The 19,491-nt window shown below is 49.4% G+C and overlaps 1 protein-coding gene across 3 annotated transcripts in view; it reads left to right on the forward strand.

The window, feature by feature from the left end:
- The first annotated feature begins 7,328 nt into the window (after positions 1–7,328).
- The window catches only part of DNMT1 (DNA methyltransferase 1), a 61,687-nt gene continuing 49,524 nt past the window's right edge, over positions 7,329–19,491 (forward strand). Inside the window, exon 1 of one of the 3 annotated variants that reach the window (XM_037992404.2) lies at positions 7,329–7,526. In XM_037992404.2, the coding sequence (XP_037848332.1) occupies positions 7,447–7,526 (80 nt within the window). In that variant the 5' untranslated portion in view covers positions 7,329–7,446. The remainder of the gene's footprint in view (positions 7,527–19,491) is intronic. The other 2 variants (XM_037992401.2, XM_007995208.3) reach the window with 2 other exon arrangements.

The raw sequence follows: 19,491 nt of genomic DNA on the forward strand, positions 1-19,491 counted from the left end.
ACTGCTTGAATCCGGGAGGCAGAGGTTGTAGTGGGCTGAGATTGTGCCACTGCACTCCAGCCTGGGTGACAGAATAAGACGCCGTCTCAAAAAAATAATAATAATAAAAATAAATAAATACATAAAATAAAGCTTTCTAGCTGAAGCATTTGGAAGGGATTCTCCAGGGCAGCTGGGAGGTCAGGGAGGAAGCTTCTAGAATGAAGTCCAGGTGCGTGATGATGGCAGTTTGGGCTAGGGTAGCAGGAGCGTGGATAAGTAGAAAGACTTGGCTTGTATTCCAGAGGAAGAACCAGCAGAGCTTGCTAATGTTTAGCATCTAAGGCGAGGAGAGCCATGAAAGGAGATGCCTGGATTTTTCGCCCAAACAACTTGGAAGCAAATTCCAACTTGCAGGGTGCCCTTAAGGCAGATCGTTTCCATATCTCTGTGCTTTTTTACTCGTATCTGGAAGATGGGTCAAGCCATCTCTTCCTGACAAGGTTGACAATGCTGTTACAAAGGAAATCTAGCTTAGAGGAAGTCCCCAATAAATGCAGCTGCTCTCCTTGCCTTGAAGTCCCTGAGTAGGAAGTCTGTTCATCTGTCCCTTCTTCTATCTCCTCCCCTGGCTCTAAGGTGGGTTAGGGGTCCTAATCACGAGTTCTGACAGGTTTATGGGCCTAAGGTCCACTCTGGTAAGAATGACTTCTATTTTTCCCGTTCTGATCCTATCCTAGTCCAGCTTCCTTCAAGTGCTATCTCTTTGGTCTCCCATGGCCTGGACAGCTGGCCATCCCTGGGGCCACTGTTTTGCCCTCAGGTTCTGGATGAAAGACAGCTGGATTCATGGTCCTTACTGCTGAGTGAGTCTATGATCTTGGGTAAGTGGTGTCTGAGAGTCCTATGTGATGAATATTTCAGGCCATGGCAAGCAGGGTCCTGCTACCTACCTTTATGGTTGTTAAGGATTAAATTAAATAATTCCCAGCCTGGGCAACATGGGACACTCTGTCTCTACAAAAATATATTTAAAAAAATTAACCAAGCCCGGTAGTGTGTCCCTGTGGGTCCCAGCTACTTGGGAGGCTGAGATGAGAGGATTGCTTGAGCCTGGGAGGCTGAGGTTGCAGTGAATGGTGATCGTGCCACTGCATTCCAGCCTGGGTGACAGAGTGAGACCCTGTCTCAAAATAAAAGAAGGTTGGGCACAGTAGCTCAGGCCTGTAATTGCAGCACTTTGGGAGGCTGAGGCAGGAGGATCGCTTGAGTTCAGGAGTTAGAGACTAGCCTGGGCAACATGGCAAAACCTCGTCTCTACACAAAAATACAAAAATTAACCAGGTGTGGTGGTGTGTGCCTGTATTCCTGGCTACTCGGGAGGCCGAGGCAAGAGAATTGCTTGAGCCTGGGAGGTGGAGGGGGTAGTGAGCTGAGATTGCACACCATTCCATTCCAGTCTGAGAGACGGAAGTGAAACCCTATCTCAAAAAGACAAAACAAAACAAAATGGCCTGGCACGGTGGCTCACAACTGTAATCCCAGCACTTTGGGAGGCTGAGGTGGGCAGATCACGAGGTCAGGAGTTGGAGACCAGTCTGGCCAACATAGTGAAACCCCGTCTCTACTAAAAACACACAAAAAATTAGCTAATTAGCTAGGCGTGGTGGTGTGCACCTGTAATCTCAGCTACTCAGGAGACTGAGGCAGGACAATTGCGTGAACCCAGGAGGCGGAGCTTGTAGTGAGCTGAGATCGCACCACTGCACTCCAGCCTCCATGACAGAGTGAAACTCCGTCTCAAAAACAAACAAACAAACAAACAAAAAAAACAAAAAAAAAAACACCAAAAAGCCCCAGGCACAGTGGCTCATGCCTGTAACTGAGCTCAAGAGTTCAAGACTGGCCTGGCCTGGGCAACATAGCGAGACCCTGTCTCTATTTAAAAAAAAAAAAAAATTGGAAAAGAAAAAAAAGTTATCTAAAGAACCTAGTAGAATACATCAGTGCTGATTCAATATTAACCGCTGGGAATTTTAGTCTTATTATTCAGTCTTCCTGGGTCCTGCCATGTGTGAGTAATTCATAGCAAACGGGGGGGTCTGTGTGAGGGTTCACTTCTGGCCAGAATGACCCTTCCCCACCAGCTGTTGGGGGAACTGTGTGTGCATGAGTGTGTACATGCATATAAACACATTCACTTGTGAATTTTATAATACAAATATTTTGTAATACAAAAGTGTAAAAATATGCCCGAATTTTAAACTCCTTTTTGGTGCTTCTTATTGTTGAAGGGAAAGTACTTTTTAGGGCTGGGTGCCGTGGCTCATGCCTATAATCCCAGCCCTTTGGGAGGCCGAGGTGGGCGGGTCACTTGAGGTCAGGAATTCAAGACAAGCCTGGCCAACACGGCAAAACACTCTCTGCTAAAAATACGAAGATTAGCCGGGCGTGGTGGTGCGCACCTGTAATCCCAGCTACTCAGGAGGCTGAGGGAGGAGAATCGCTTGAACCCAGGAGGCGGAGGTTGCAGTGAGCTGAGATTGTGCCACTGCACTCCAGCTTGGGTGATAGAGCGAGACTCGGTCTCAAAAAAAAAAACAACCTTAGCCCCGTTTACTAATAGTATTTTATTTACCATCTTATAAATTTTTCAGTGTGCAGTTTAGTATATACACATTGTTGTGCAACAGATGTCTGGAATCATTTTGTAAAACTGAAACTCTTGAACAGTGACTCCTTTTCCTCCTTCCCCCTGTCCTTGGTAACCACTATTCTACTTTCTGTTTCTAAGATTTTGATTACTTTAGATGCTTCATAAGTGGAATCCTACGGTATTTTGTCTTTGTGTGATTAAGTTCTCACTGAGCGTAATATCCTGAAGGTTCATCCATGTTGTAGCATATAATAAGATATTTTTTCAGGCCAGGCATGGTGGCTCACACCTGTAATCCCAGCAGTTTGGGAGGCCAAGGTAGGCGGATCACGAGTTCAGGAGATCGAGACCATCCTGGCTAACACAGTGAAACCCTGTCTCTACTAAAAATGCAAAAACTTAGCCGAGCATGGCGGCGGGCGCCTGTAGTACCAGCTACTCGGGAGGCTGAGGCAGGAGAATGGCGTGAACCCGGGAGGCGGAGCTTGCAGTGAGCCGAGATCGCGCCACTGCACTCCAGCCTGGGCGACTGAGCGAGACTCTGTCTCAAAAAAAAAAAAAAAAAGATATTTTTCTTTTTTCTTTTTTGAGATGGAGTGTCACTTTTGTCACCCAGGCTGGAGTGCAATGGCGGGATCTCGGCTCACTGCAACCTCCACCTCTCAGGTTCAAGCGATTGCCTTGCCTTAGCCTCTTGAGTAGCTGGGATTACAGGTGTGTGCCACCACACCCAGCTAATTTTGTATTTTTACTTTTATAGTATGTATTTATTTATTTTGAGACAGTTTTTCTTTCGTTGTCCAGGCTGGAGTGCAATGGTGCAATCTTGGCTCACTTCAACCTCCACCTCCTGGGTTCAAGCAATTCTCCTGCCTCAACCTCCGGAGTAGCTGGGATTACAGGCATGAGCCACCACCTCTGGCTAATTTTGTGTTTTTAGTAGAGATGGAGTTTCTCCATGTTGGTCAGGCTGGCCTCGAACTTCTGACCTCAGGTGATTTGCCTGCCTTGGCTTCCCTAAGTGTTGGGATTACAGGTATGAGCCACTGCACGTGGCCATTTTTTCTTTTTTAAAGACTGAATTAGGCTGGGTGCAGTGGCTCACACCTGTAATCCCAGTGCTTTGGGAGGCCAAGGCCAGCAGATTGCTTGAGCTCAGGAGTTCGAGACCAGCCTGGGCAACATGGAAAAATCCTGTCTCTACAAAATATATAAAAAATTAGCCCATTATGGTGGCACATACCTGTAGTCCCAGCTACTTGAGAAGCTGAGGTAGGAGGATGCCTTGAGCCCAGGAGTTTGAGACCTGCCTGGGCAACATAGCAAGACTCCATCTCTTAGAAGCAATATAATCTTTTTTTTTTTTTTTTTTTTTTTTCTGTCTCTTGGCTGTTGTGACTAATGCTGCAATGAAGATGGGTATGCAAATATCTCTTTAAGATCCTCTTTTCAATTCTTTTGAATTTATATCCAGAAATGGGATTGCTGGATCATATGATAATTCTATTTTTAATTTTTTGAGGAACTTCCACACTGTTTCTTATAGCAGCTCCACCATTTTATTTGACTCTCAACCGTGCATAAGGGTTCCAATTTCTCCACATTTTCACCAACACTTATTATTTGACAGTGGCCATTCTAAGGGGTCTTAGGGATATTTCATTGTGGTTTTGATTTGCACTTCCCCAATGACCAGTGATGTTGAGCATCTTTTAATATGCTTGTTTTCTATTCGCATATCTTCTTTGGGAAAGTATGTATTGAAGTCATTTGCTCTTTTTGTTTTTGAGATGGAGTCTCGCTCTGTTGCCCAGGCTGGGTGGAGTGCAATGGCATGATCTTGGCTCACTGCAAGCTCCGCTTCCCGGGTTCACGCCATTCTCCTGCCTCAGCCTCCTGAGTAGCTGAGACTACAGGCAATTGCCACCACGCCCAGTGAATTTTTTGGATTTTTAGTAGATGGGGTTTCACCATGTTAGCCAGGATGGTCTTGATCTCCTGACCTCATGATCTGCCTGCCTTGGCCTCCCAAAGTGCTGGGATCACAGGCATGAGCTACCGCACCCAACCCATCTGCTCATTTTTAAATTGAGTTTTTGTTGTTGCATTGTAGTAGTTTATTTTTTATTTTTTAAATTTTTATTTATTTATTTGAGACAGAGTTTCTCTCTCGTCTCCCAGGCTGGAGTGCGATGGTGCGATCTCGGCTCACTGCAGCCTCCACATCCTGGGTTCAAGCGATTCTCCTGCCTCAGCCTTCTGAGTAGCTGGGATTGTGTGCCACCACGCCCAGCAAATTTTTTTTTTTTTTTTGAGACGGAGTCTTGCTCTGTCGCCCAGGCTGGGGAACAGTGGCCGGATTGCAACTCACTGCAAGTTCCGCCTCCCGGGTTTACGCCATTCTCCTACCTCAGCCTCCCGAGTAGCTGGGACTACAGGCGCCCGCCAACCCGCCCGGCTAGTTTTTTTGCATTTTTTAGTAGAGACAGGGTTTCACTGTGTTAGCCAGGATGGTCTCGATCTCCTGACCTTGTGATCCGCCCGTCTCGGCCTCCCAAAGTGCTGGGATTACAGGCTTGAGCCACCGCGCCCGGCACAAATTTTTATATTTTGAGGAGAGACAGTGTTTCACTATGTTGGCCAGGCTGGTCTCAAACTCCTGACCTCAGGTGATCCACCTGCCTTGGCCTCTCAAACTGCTGGGATTACAGGCGTGAGACACCGAGCCTGACCAGTAGTAATTTATTTTTTATATAATTTTTTTTTCTTTTCTTGGTAGAGATGAGGTTTTGCCATGTTGCTCAGGCTGGTCTAAAACTACTGGGCTCAAGCGATCTGCCTGCCTGGGCCTCCCAAAGTACAGGGATCACAGGCATGAACCACCGTGCCTGGCTGTAATTTTTCCTATATTCTGGATGTTAACCCTTTACCAGATAATATAGTTTGCAAACTTTTTTTTTTTCCCATCCTATAGGTTGCCTTTTCACTGTGTTGGTCATTTCTTTTGCTGTATAGCTATCCTTAAGTTTGATGCAAACTCAATTGTCTATCTTTTCTCTTGTTGGCTGTATTTTGCTGTCATATCCAAGAAATCATTGCCAAATCCAATGTTATGAAACTTTTCCCCATGTTTTCTTCTAGGAGCACTATAGTTTCAGGTCTTATGTTTAAGTCTTTAAACAATTTTGTGTTTTTTGTATATGGTATAAGGTAAGGGTCCAACTTCATTCTTTTATATGTGGTTATACAGTTATCTCAGCACCATTTGTTAAAGACACGATCTTTCCCCCGTGTTCTGGTGCTTAAAAAAAAAAAAAAAATTCCGGCCGGTTGCGGTGGCTTAGGCCTATAATCCCAGCACTTTGGGAGGCTGAGGCAAGTGGATTGCTTGAGGTAAGGAGTTCCAGACTACCCTGGCCAACATGGTGAAACCCTGTCTCTCCCACTAAAAATACAGAAATTGGCCAGGCGTGGTGGAGTACCCCCATAATCCCAGCCTACTAGGGAGGCTGAGGCATGAGAATCGCTTGAACCTGGCAGGCAGAGGTTGCAGTGAGCCGAGATCTCGCCACTGCACTCCAGCCGGCGTGACAGAGTGAGACAGGGTCTTACCCTGTCGCCTAGGCAGGAGTCCAGTGGCCCAATCATAGCTCACTGCAGCCTACACTGCCAGGGCTCAAGCCATCCTCCCACCTCAGCCTCCTGAGTAGGTAGGATTACAGGTGTATGTCACCATGCCTAGCGAATCTTTGTATTTTTTGTAGAGATGGGGTATCCCTATGTTGCTCAGGCTGGTCTTGAACTCCTAACCTCAAGCGATCCTCCCACCTGGGCCTCTCAAAGCACTGGGATTACAGACGTGAGCCACTGCGCCTGGCATAGTGCTTCTTAATTTATTTTTACTTTTTATTTTTATTTTTTTGAGACAAGGTCTTGCTCTGTCTCCCAGGCTGGAATGCAGTGGCGCAATCATGGCTCACTATAATCTCTGCCTCTCCGGTTCAAGTGATCTTCCTGCCTCAACCTCTGGAGTAGTTGTACTACAGGCACACGCCACCATGCCTAGCTAATTTTTGTTTTTCTTTTTTTCTTTTAAGACATGTGGTTTCTCCATGTTACCCAGGCTGGTCTAAAACTCCTGGACTCAGGCGATCCTCCTGCCCTGGACTTCCAAAGTACTGGGATGACAGGCATGAGCCACGTGGTGCTTAAAAAGGGGAACAGAAAACCCCACACACACTGGGTATAGAAGTGGCATGGGTCTCTATACACTGTGAGATTCTTGGTACTAGCTACAAATTCTGTGCATACTCAAGATTTTCTAGAGTAGGTGCAATTACCCCGTTTTACAGACGAGGACACAGAGGCTGAGTCCTAGTGACCCATCCAAGGTCGTACAGCCAGCAAATAGATGGAGGTTGAATTGGAACTGAGGACTTTACTCAAGGGCTCTCACAAGCCCTTGGGGGCTTCTTGCTGCTTTATCCCCATCACACCTGAAAGAATGAATGAATGAATGCCTCGGGCACCGTGCCCACCTCCCAGCAAACCGTGGAGCTTGGACGAGCCCACTGCTCCGCGCGGGGGTGCATGCCCGTCTCGCGCATGCGTGGTCCCTGGGCATGGCCTGCTCCGTTCCATCCTTCTGCACAGAGTATCGCCTCTTTCCTTTTGGTACATCCGCTCCCCCCTCCCCGCGCCCGGACTGGGGTGGTAGACGCCGCCTCCGCTCATCGCCCCTCCCCATCGGTTTCCGCGCGAAAAGCCGGGGCGCCTGCGCTGCCGCCGTCGCGTCTGCTGCAGCCTCCGAGATGCCGGCGCGTACCGCCCCAGCCCGGGTGCCCACACTGGCCGTCCCGGCCATCTCACTGCCCGACGATGTCCGCAGGCGGTAGGTACCGTGGGGGGAACGCGGACTCGGGGGGCCAGGCAGGGCGCTGGGTGGGGGGTCGCTTCCCCTCGGGGTGGCCAGTGGCCGCTGCTGACAGACGGGCGCGCATGCGTGGGGTGGTGCGGCGCGCAGCGGCAGTTGGCGCGGGCAGGGTGGCACTTCCGGTCGCGCGTGCCCGGGCTGTTTGGCGCCAAAATGGGCTGTGGATTCCCCCGTAGCTCCCTGGTGGCTAGAAACTGGGCAGGGTGGGGATTCTCTTTTGATCCCCAAATACAGCAAGCTTTGGGTTCGTCTCCGGGGTCCCCTTCTCCAAGCAGCGGTGGGCCGGGCTCCTGCCTCCAGCTTGGTAGCACAGGAAGTGGGCAGCCCGCGGCCAACGGACACCCCTCGGGCACCGGCACTTCGGCCTCCACTTCCGGTGTCCGGCCCGGTCCCCGGTGGCGCTTCTCTGGTGGGGGTCCCTCAGTGCCTTTCCCCCAAAGCTGTGCATCCCGATGGCGGCCTCCAGAGACGGACGTCACCGGTCGTGGCCCGGGCTGGGCTGGCTCATGTTTGAGAGCCCAGCCTTCCGTAGTGGGGACTCATTCTGTCACTTGGGACTGTGTGTTCCTTGCTCCTTGGGAAAGTCTGTGTTTTGGCAGGAACTTGAACCGTGCAATGCCGCGCAGGGCCCGGGAAGCGTGAAGGCTGCATGGTTGGTCTTTTCCTGTAAATCTGTGCCTGTGAGCCGTGGGCATCAGGGAAGTCTTGCTATTGAGAACTGGCTACACTTTCGTGTGTGTTTGCGTGTGTTCATGGGTGTGTTCTTTAGTGTGTGTGTCTAATGTTGGAGGCCCTGGCTTTAGCAATTCATGCCTCTGTCCGACTTCCGTGCACAGGATCAGTGGGAGCAGTGGTCCCAGCCCCTTGTCCATGAACGCCATCTATTCATTCCTGACAACTTGTTCAAGGGAGGTGTGCATGAGGCATAGGAACCCTCACCAGGCCTGGACACTTCCAACTGAATCTGTGAAAGCACTCTTTGCCATTTTTCTATTTCCTTGGGCTTGTTAACTGGCCTGGTTGGGCCAGGCCAGTTCTGATTTGGGTCTTTGGGGAGGGATGGATATTTGGTTCGACCCCCCACTTTTTTTTTTGAAGGCTGGGTGCTGTGGCTTACGCCTGTAATCCCAGCAATTTGGGAGGCAGTGGCGGATGAATCTCTTGAACCAGGGGTTTGAAACCAGCCTGGGCAACATGGCAAAACCCCATCTCTACTAAAAATACAAAAATTAGCCAGGAGTAGTGCCATGTACCTGTAGTCCCAGCTACTCAAGAGACTTAAGGTGGGAGTATCACTTGAGCCCCAGAGATTGAGGCTGTATATAGTGAGCCGAGATCGTGCTACTGCACTCCAGCCTGGGTGACAGAGTGAGACCCTGTCTCAAAACAAACAAACAAACAACAACAAAAAAACAACAATTTTATTTTTAGAGATGAGTCTCACTCTGTTGTCCAGGCTAGAGTGCCCTGGCACAATTATAACACACTGTAGCCTTGAACTCCTGGGCTCAAGGGATCCTCAGCCTCCTGAGTAGCTGGGACCATAGGTGACCACCACCATGCCCAACTGACTTTCTTAGTTTTTTCTGTATACATGAGGTTTCACCATATTGCCCAGGTTGGTCTTAAACCCCTGCCCTTAAGCAGTCCTCCTGCCTCTGTGTCCCAAAGGTTAGGGTTACAGGTATGAGCCACCATGCCTTAACTACAACTTTTTTATTTTGAGATGGAGTCTCGCTCTGTCACCCAGGCTGGAATGCAGTGGCGTGATCTCAGCTCATTGCAACCTCCACTTCCGGGGTTCAAGTGATTCTCCTGCCTCAGCCTCCTGAGTAGCTGGGATTACAGGTGCCCACCACCATGCCTGGCTAATTTTTGTGTTTTCAGTAGAGTTGGGGTTTCTCCATGTTGGCCAGGCTGGTCTCGAACTCCTGACCTCAAGTGATCCACCCGCCTCAGCCTCCCAAAGTGCTGGGATTATAGTCAAACCACTTCTTAACCAGTTAGTGGGTATATACCTTCTTGAATCATCTGTGCAGTATCCTCCCAAGATAAAACTTGATTTAAAATGGAATGGAAGTGAAGTTACAAAAGTACCTGGCTTCATGATGTTAGACCCAATTCAGAGAAGTTTGGGCCCGGCCTTCCTTTTTTATTCCTTTTTTTAATTTTGTAGAGACGGAGTCTTGCCATGTTGCTCAGGCTGGTCTTCGATTCCTGGCCTCAAGCGATCCTCCTGCCTCAGCTTCCCAAAGTGTTGGGATTACAGGTGTGAGCCACTGTGCCTGGCCTGCCCAGCCTTCTTGAAAACATGGCCTCCACTGGCTCGATGATCTTAAACAAGCATATGCCACCTCTATATCCATAGTCTAGGAATAATGACATGTGTTTTCAGGTGGTATTGGGTTAAATGAGAATATGCATGGCACATAAAGGTTCATATGCTAGTGGCTAACTTAGCTTGTTTTTTAAGTTTTTTTTTTGTTTGTTTTTTTTTTTTTTTTAAGACACGGGATCTCACTGTGTCACCCAGGCTGGAATGCAGTAGCACAATCATGGCTTACTGCAGCCTCAAACCCATGAGCTCAAGCAGTCCTCCTGCCTTAGCCTCCTGAGTAGCTGGCACATGCCCCCATGCCCAGCTAATCCTTAAAAAATTTTTAGAAGGCCGGGCTCAGTGGCTCACGCCTGTAATCCCCGCACTTTGGGAGGTCAAGATGGGTGGATCACCTGAGGTCAGGAATTTGAGACTAGCCTGGCCAACGTGGTGAATCCCCATATCTACTAAAAAAAAAAAAATTAGCCAGGTATGGTGGCGGGCACCTGTAAACCCAGCTACTCAGGAGGCTGAGGCAGGAGAATCGCTTGAACCCAGGAGGCTTGAACGCAGGAGGTGGAAGTTGCAGCGAGCCGAGATTGCGCCATTGCACTCCAGCCTGGGCAACAGGAGCAAAACTCTGTCTCAAAAAAAAAAAAAAAAAATTTTTTTTTTTAGAGATGAGGGTCTTGCTTTGTTGCCCAGGCTGGTCTTGAACTCCTGGGCTCAAGCGATCCTCTACTTTGGCCTCCCAAAGGGCTGATATTACAGGCGTGAGCCACTGGGCCCGGCCATTATTTCTCAAGAGTTCTTTTTTTTTTTTTTTTTTTTTTTGAGACGGAGTCTCGCTCTGTCACCCAGGCTGGAGTGCAGTGGCCCGCTCTCTGCTCACTGCAAGCTCCGCCTCCCGGGTTCGCGCAATTCTCCTGCCTCAGCCTCCCGAGCAGCTGGGACTACAGGCGCCCGCCACCTCGCCCGGCTTAGTTTTTTGTATTTTTAGTAGAGACGGGGTTTCACCATGTTAGCCAGGATGGTCTCGATCTCCTGACCTCGTGATCCACCCGTCTCGGCCTCCCAAAGTGCTGGGATTACAGGCTTGAGCCACCGCGCCCGGCCAAGAGTTCTTAAAAGTGGATGCTGGAGGAGTTAACTGCCAGGAAGCAGGAATTCCTGCTAAGGTCTGCTGCTTGCCAAAGCCTTTCCCTTCAACTGGGGTTGCCAATAGGCCACTGGCTCAGGGGCTCTGTTGGCCCTGTGCAAATATTTTGTTTGGCTGAATTGGAATACCATTAGGTGAGCCTTACAATCCACCATTGACCCTGGGTTCCACATTTCTTTGAACTCAGATTGCTTCACTGTAGGCATTGGAGTTTTGGAGGACTGCTTTTGACCATGTGGTAGATATTCAAACTGCAGTTTATATGACTCACTCCACAGATTTTTTTTTTTTTTTTTACATTTTGAAAATATTTCATTATATGAAAAATAAACAAACATGGCATCCAACAGTACCTGAAACTTAGATTTTTTTTTTTTTTTTTTAATCGAGGCAGGGTCTTGCTATGTGACCCAGGCTGGAGTGCAATGGCGTGATCTCAGCTCACTGCAGCCTCCGCCTCTCGGGTTTAAGCAATTCTCCTGTCCCAGCTTCCCAAGTAGCTGGGATTACAGGTGTGCACCACCACGCCCAGCTAATTTTTTTTTCCCCCCTTGAGGCTGAGTCTTGCTCTGTCTCCCAGGCTGGAGTGCAGTGGCCATGATCTCGGCTCACTGCAACCTCCGCCTCCTGAGTTCAAGCAAATCTGCCTCAGTGTCCCAAGTATCTGGGATTACAGGCGCCCGCCACCAAGTCCAGGTAATTTTTGTATTTTTATTAGAGACTGGGTTTTGCTATGTTGACCAGACTGGTTTCAAACTCTTGACCTCAAGTCATCTACTCGACTTAGCCTCCCAGAATGCTGGGATTACAGGTATGAGCCATGGTGTCCAGCTGGTTCATTGTTTGATGTGGTTTTTTTTTTTTTTTTTTTTTTTTTTTACGGACTCTCGCTCTGTCGTCGAGGCTGGAGTGTAGTGGTGAGATCTTGGCTCATTGCAACCTCCACCTCCCGGGTTCAAACAATTCTCCTGCCTCAGCCTCCCGAGTAGCTGGGATTACAGGCATGCGCCAAGATACCCAGCTAATTTTTTCTTACTGTTAGTAGAAACCGTGGTTTACCGTGTTGGCCAGGCTGGTGTTGAACTCCTGGCCTCGAGTGATCCGTCCGTCTCAGCCCCACAAAGTGTTGGGATTACAGGCGTGAGCCACCGTGCCTGGCCTGTTAATTGATTCTTAAGCCTGCTCTCAGACAGCTAGGCTTGCTTCCCCACAATAAGAGTGTTGAATCTTGTCGGTGTACCCCACATGGTGCCATTATAACACTGAAATTAGTGATTATTTCAAAGTCTGTTACCAGAGCATGTCTGCCATATTCACTGTATCTGTAGCTTGGAGCACAATAGACTCGAATGCTTGCATGCTAGCTCTTCCCCTGTACAGCCTACCACATTAATGCTAGCAGCCTCCTTCGCACAACTGATTAGCTTTTGTAACTACTACAGCTTTCTTATCTGCTAGTCATTCTGTGATTAGATTAAGCTAGATCTTGAACTCCTTAACTCCAGTTCCTTGGCTACTACTGAGTACATACTGAATAAGGCAAAATTGACTTACCTCTTTTTGTTTTGCTCCCCTGTGGTAGAATTCTAGGGGTGCAGACTGCTGGGGTTCACATCCCGCCCTACTTGCCAGCTGTATGGCTAAGTTATTGAACTTCTTGGTGCCTTGGTGTTTCATCTATAAAAAGGGGGTGGGGCTACCTGCTCCACAGGGGTGTTAGGAAGACTGAACTTATCGGTATAGATGTGTTGAGAGCAGCACCTGTCCAAAGCCCTTCGTCACCTGTTAATTATGTGGTCCTGTGTATACAGTGGGGATGCTGTGGGTTTGGTTCCAGATTACCACAGTAAAGTGAATCTAGCAAGAAAGTGAGTCACACACGCATTTTGGTCCCAGTATGTGTAAAAGTTATTAGACTAGGCCGTGTGCAGTGGCTCATGCCTGTAATCCCAGGAATTTGGGAGGCGAGGCAGAAGGATCGCTTGAGCCAAGGAGTTCAAAACTAGCCTGGGCAACATAGGAAGACCCCCACCCCCGTCTCAAAAAAAAAAAAAAAAGCCAAAAATGGTGGCATGCACCTGGGGTCCCAGCTACTCAGGAAGCAGAGGTGGGAGGATCACTTGAACCCATGAGGTCGAGGCTGCAGTGAGCCATGATTATGCCACTGTACTCCAGCCTGGACGACAGAGCAAGACCCTGTCTCAAAAAAAAAAAAAAAAATTATTATACTATGAGTCTTTTTTTTTCTTTTTTTTTGAGGCAGAGTCTCACTCTGTCGCCCAGACTGGAATGCAGTGGCCTGATCTCGGCTCACTGCAAGCTCCGCCTCGCGGGTTCACGCCATTCTCCTGCCTCAGCCTCCCGAGTAGCTGGGACCACAGGTGCCCACCACCACGCCTGGCTAATTTTTTGTATTTTTAGGAGATACGGGGTTTCACCGTGTTAGCTAGGATGGTCTTGATCTCCTGACCTCGTGATCCGCCTGCATTGGCCTCCTAAAGTGCTGGGATTACAGGCGTGAGCCACCGTGCCAGGCCAAGCCCAGTTAATTTTTGTATTTTTAGTAGAGATGGGGTTTTGCCATGTTGCCCAGGCTGCTCTTGAACTCCTGAGCTCGGGTGATCTGCCCGCCTCAGCCTCCCAAAGTGCTGGGATTACAGGCATGAGTCACCGCGCCCAGTGGGTCTACTCTTTTGCCTACTGCAGATGCTGTCTTGGGTGGCCCTGCTCCAGCTGCCATGCAGCCAGCCTGAAGAAGCTGGGTTGACAGACTTGTAACTTGTCTTGCATGGTCCACTATATTTTTAGAGACAAGGTCTTGCTCTGTCACCCAGGCTGGAATGCAGCAGCACAATTATAGCTCATTGGGCTCTAGTGATCCTCCTGCCTCAGTGTCCTGAGTAGCTAGGACCACAGATGCATGCTACCACACCCAGCTAATTACTATTTTTTGTTTAGGCAGGCAGGGTCTCTGCTGTGTTGCCCAGGCTGGTCTCAAATTCCTGGGCTGTATTGATCCTCCCGCCTCAGCTTCCCAAGTAGCTAGGCCTATAGGTACATGCTAGCACACCCAGCTAATTACTAATTACTATTTTTTGTAGAGACAGAGTCTCGCTGTGTTGCCCAGGCTAGTCTTGAATTCCTGGGCTCTAGTGATCCTCCCGCCTCAGCCTCCTGAGTAGTTAGGACTATAGGTGCATGCCACCACACCCAGCTAATTACTATTTTTTGTAAAGACAGAGTCTCACTATGTTGCCCAGGCTGGTCTCAAATTCCTGGGCTCTAGTGATCCTTCCGCCTTGGCCTCCTGAGCAGCTAGGAGTACAGGTATATGCTGTCACACCCAGCTAATTACTATTTTTTTGTAGAGACAGGGTCTCACTGTATTGCCCAGGCTGGTCACAAATTCCTGAGCTCTAGTGATCCTCCTGCCTCTGCCTCCCGAGTAGCTAGGACTATAGGTGCATTCTACTACACCCAGCTAATTATTTTTTCTTGTATACAGGGTCTCGCTGTGTTGCCCAGGCTAGTCTCGAATTCCTGGGCTCAAGTGATCCTCCTGCCCTGGCTTCCCGAGTACAGAGATTACAGGCATGAGCCACTGTGCCCAGCCATGGTCTGCTATATTTCAGACCAGCATTTCTGGCATAGAGGTGTTAGAGTAATCTAACATTTTATAACTTCTTCCTATCCAATCTATACTAGATACCTCTGCTGGGTTAGTTTTCTTAACATGGCTCTGATATCACGGGTTCTACTTCCCCTTGACTGCTTTGGTGGTTTGTTAACTATGGAATAAGATTGATAAGTGTGATGCTTCTGCCCTCCCTCCGACTGTCGCCAGCCTCCTCTCTGGAGGTGCCTTTCCCTCTGTGTGTGTGACCAGTCTGGCGTTTGTTTCTTGGGTGTTTCCAGAGCCAGCCGTTTCTCGAAGGTCCGCCTATTTAAGCAGCTTCCTGTGCCCGGTTCGCACAGAGCTCTCAATTCCTTCCTGAGGCTGTTACACCCTTTATCTTGGGAAGCCGGCAGGCGTGAGCCATATTTGCCTTATTCTTCTGTGGCTGTTTTTATATATATATATATATATATATATATATATATATATATATATATATATTTATTTATTTTTTGAGATGGAGTTTCACTCTTGTTGCCCAGGCTGGAGTGCAATGGCATGATCTTAGCTAACCACAACCTCCGCCACCCGGGTTCAAGCGATTCTGCCTCAGCCTCCCGAGTAGCTGGGATTATAGGCATGCGCCACTATGCCCGGCTAATTTTGTATTTTTAGTAGAGACAGAGTTTCTTTGTGTTGGTCAGGCTGGTCTCGAGCTCCTGACCTCAGGTGAACTGCCCACCTCAGCCTCCCAAAGTGCTGGGATTGCAGGCGTGAGCTACCGTGCCCAGCCAGCTGTTTATATATATATCTTATCTCCCCTCTGCAGAGGGCTCATCTCCGAGGGAAACACTAGGAAGGAATCATAGGGTCTCAGGCTATGTGCTAAGCCGGCATTCTGAGTCTTCTGCTACTTTCTTCTTGGCCGTCCGCGACCCTCCTGGCTTCAGCAGGTGTGATTGGTGTCATCACAGTTTTACCAGGGAAGGGTGTCTTTACAGTGACCCTCCTGCCAGCTCCTGGGTGCCTGCTTGGGATCCCACCTGCCATTCTGGGGCCAGGCAGTTAAATCCAGTCTCCACTGGATGAGACATTCTAGGGGTTTTGAAGGTTTCTCTATTCTTCTCTTTGCCAGGCTAAATATCCCAGTTCATAGGAGGGGTTGAAAGAAAGCAGACCCATTCTGCAAAGGACACCTTGGTCTCCGCAGTCAGTTGAACCTTGTCCTTCACACCCCTGGCAACCTCGGGATCAGGAGACTGGCTGGCTTGGTAGAGGTACAAGCCATGTCCTTCCAGTTTTCTCAGCAGAGTGACTGAGAAGTCAAGTGTAATGCTGTTACCACAGCATGTGTGCCTCTGGCTGGAAGTAGCAGTTTCTGTAGCCCTCCTGCTCCTGACTTAAAGCTCTCCTTGGACCCCAGTTGCTACAAGGGTAGAATGACTTTTGCCCGGAAGAGGTTCCCTGTGCTCCTGGAGATCCTGATGTCAAAGCATCTTTTTTTTTTTTCCTTGTGAGACCGGGTCTTGCTCTGTTGCCCAGGCTGAACAGGCTGGAATGCAGCGGTGCCATCATAACTCACTGCAGCCTCAACATCCCAGGCTCAAGCGATCCTACCACCTCAGCCTCCCAAGTAGCTGGTACCACAGGTGCAGACTAACCACACTCGGCTAATTTTTACACTTTTTTTTTTTTTTTTTTTTTTTTTTGGAGAGACTGGACCTCTCAATGTAGCCCAGGCTGGTCTCAAACTCCTGACCTCAAATGATCCTCCTGCCTTGGCCTCCCAAAGTCCTGGGATTACAGATTACAGGCGTGAACTACTGTGTCTCACCTCATAGCACCTTGAGTCCAACTGATACAGTATATATAATATGCAGTCTATGTTACCACTGTGTTTGCAGGGTGCGAAGTGTCTCTTCTACAGGGGTTGTTTTTTGTTTTTTTTGAGACAGAGTCTCGCTCTCTCGCCCAGGCTGGAGTGCAGTGGCCGGATCTCAGCTCACTGCAAGCTCCGCCTCCCAGGTTCACGCCATTCTTCTGCCTCAGCCTCCCGAGTAGCTGGGACTACAGGCGCCCGCCACCTCGCCCGGCTAGTTTTTTCTATTTTTTAGTAGAGACGGGGTTTCACCGTGTTAGCCAGGATGGTCTCGATCTCCTGACCTCGTGATCCGCCCGTCTCGGCCTCCCAAAGTGCTGGGATTACAGGTGTGAGCCACCGCGCCTGGCCATTTTTTTGTATTTTTAGTAGAGACGGGATTTCGCTGTGTTAGCCAGGATGGTCTCGATCTCCTGACCTTGTGATCCGCCTGCCTCGGCCTCCCAAAGTGCTGGGATAACAGGCATGAGCCACTGCACCTGGCCCTACAGAGCAGTCTTTCCTAACCATGCAGCAAGTCAGGAAGTCCTTGCCTAGTGGCATCTACATTTAATCACTTAACTCATTGCCTGGAGCAGGGTCTGGCATTTAGCAGGTGCTCAGATGTGAGCAGCGCTGGTGGGGAATCAGGGCCCGCATGACCCAGAGCAGCCGCTGTAAGATATCGGTCCAGCAAAGCATTCCTCATGCTGCTGCCTGTACTTGCCCTCTAGGAAGGCCAGCCTGGAGGAGCCACTTCTGCCCTTCAGGCAAATGATAACTGAGCACCTGTCTGTGCGGGTGCTGGGTGGGAAGGTCCAGAGATGGCAGTGGCCTGGTCCCTGCCTGGGGCACCTTCTCTCCACCAACAAACACTTACCCAGCTGGTTAGACCTGTTCTCATTTCACGTCTGCAGTTAGCACCCAGGCTGGGAACAACAGCCTCTGTGTTCCCCTCCCTTTCCTTGGTACCTTCTCTTCTTGTTCCTTTATTTTTTTCTGAAGAGATAGGATCTCCCTATGTTGCCCAGGCTGGACTCGAACTCCTGGCCTCAAGCCGTCCTCCCACCTCAGCCTCCTGAGTAGCTGAGGTTGCAGGCACTCAGCACCACAGCACCGCACCCAGCTATTGTTCTTTTATTTTTTCCCTTTTTGTCCCCGAAAGAGTCAAGCCACTAATTGTCAGTGATCAAATCAGACCACGATTTCCCAGGGAAACTCCTGGCAGTTCTACATTGAGGAATGATTAGTTAGAGACATCCCGAAGAATGAGTTATTCGGGGAGGCGCCAGCCACCTCCTCTAATTTCACCTCTATCCACCCTGTGTGTGGGTACCCCTTGCTTTCCTGGATGCTTCACTCCCCTATTTCATCCTCATTAAAATGCCACCACCCCCCACCAGGCCTTTAGGAACATTAACTGGCTGTTCCCCCAGTGTCCTGTGGCCCTGGGCTACTCATTCTGACACTGGCCATACTGTGGCACACCTTGTTATGGGCTGTGGTCAGACCCAACTGGAGAAAGACTAGCTGTAGGTCATTTCCCTTACGTAAAGGGCCCCAACTGTATGACCTGCCCCTCCTTTCCTGGTATCTTTTTGAGTCAGGGTCTCACTCTGTTGCCTAGGCTGGAGTGCAGTGATGCAATCACGGCTCACTGTGGCCTCAACCTTCCGGGCTCAGGTGATCTTCCTTGCTCAGCCTCCCAACTAACTAACTGGGACCACAAGCACGTACTACCAACCCAGCTTTTTTTTTTTGAGATGGAGTTTCACTCTTGCCGTTACACTCTAGCCTGGGCAACGTGACCGGCTCACTGCAACCTGTCTCCTGGGTTCAAGCGATTCTCCTGCCTCAGCCTCCCGAGTTGCTGGGATTATAGCCACCCACCATCACGCCTAGCTAATTTTTGTATTTTTAGTAGAGATGGGGTTTTGCCATGTTGGCCAGGCTGGTCTCAAACCCTTGACCTCAGGTAATCCACCCACCGTGGCCTCCGAAAGTGTTGGGATTACAGGCATTAGCCACCACGCCCAGCCACTAATTTTTGTAGAGACAGGGTTTTGCCATGTTGCCCAGGCTAGTCTGACCCCCTGGGCTCAAGTGATCCGCCTGCCTTGGCCTCCCAAAGTTCTGGGATTATAAGTGTGAGCCACCATGCCTGGTCCCTGGTACCTTTTAAAATATATAGGCTGGGCATGGTCTCTGGAGTTCGAGACCAGCCTGGCCAACATGGAGAAACCCTGTCTCTACTAAAAATGTAAAATTAGCTGAGTATGGTGGTGCATGCCTGTAATCCCAGCTACTCGGGAGACTGAGCCAGGAGAATCGCTTGAACCCGGGAGGTGGAGGTTGTGGTGAGCTGAGATCACACCATTGCACTCCAGCCGGGGCAACAAGAGTGAAACCTCATCTCAAAAAAAAAAAAAAAAAAAAATTAGACCGGGTGTGGTGGCTCACGCCTGTAATCCCAGCACTTTGGGAGGCTGAGGCAGGCAGATCACAAGGTCAGGAGTTCAAGACCAACCTGACCAATATGGTGAAACCTTGTCTCTACTAAAAACACAAAAATTAGCTGGGCGTGGTGGCGGGTGCCTGTAGTCCCAGCTACTTGGGAGACTGAGACAGGAGAATAGCTTGAACCTGGGAGGCAGAGGTTGCAGTGAGCTGAGATTGCACCACTGCACTCCAGCCTGGGCGACAGAAGGAGACTATCTCAAAAAAAAAAAAAATTATATGTATATATGCATGCCAGGCACTGTGGCTCACACCTGTAATCCTAGCACTTCAGGAGACGGAGGTAGGCGGATCACTTGAGGTCAGAAATTCAAGACCAGCTTGGCCAACATGGTGAAACCCTGCCTCTACTAAAAATACAAAAAATTAACCGGGCTGGTGACACCTGTAATCCCAGCTACTTGAGAGGCTGCGTGAGAATCACTTGAACCCAGAAGGCAAGGGTTGCAGTGAGCT

Source organism: Chlorocebus sabaeus, chromosome 6, assembly GCF_047675955.1.
Source record: "Chlorocebus sabaeus isolate Y175 chromosome 6, mChlSab1.0.hap1, whole genome shotgun sequence".
Taxonomy (NCBI): Eukaryota; Metazoa; Chordata; class Mammalia; order Primates; family Cercopithecidae; genus Chlorocebus; species Chlorocebus sabaeus.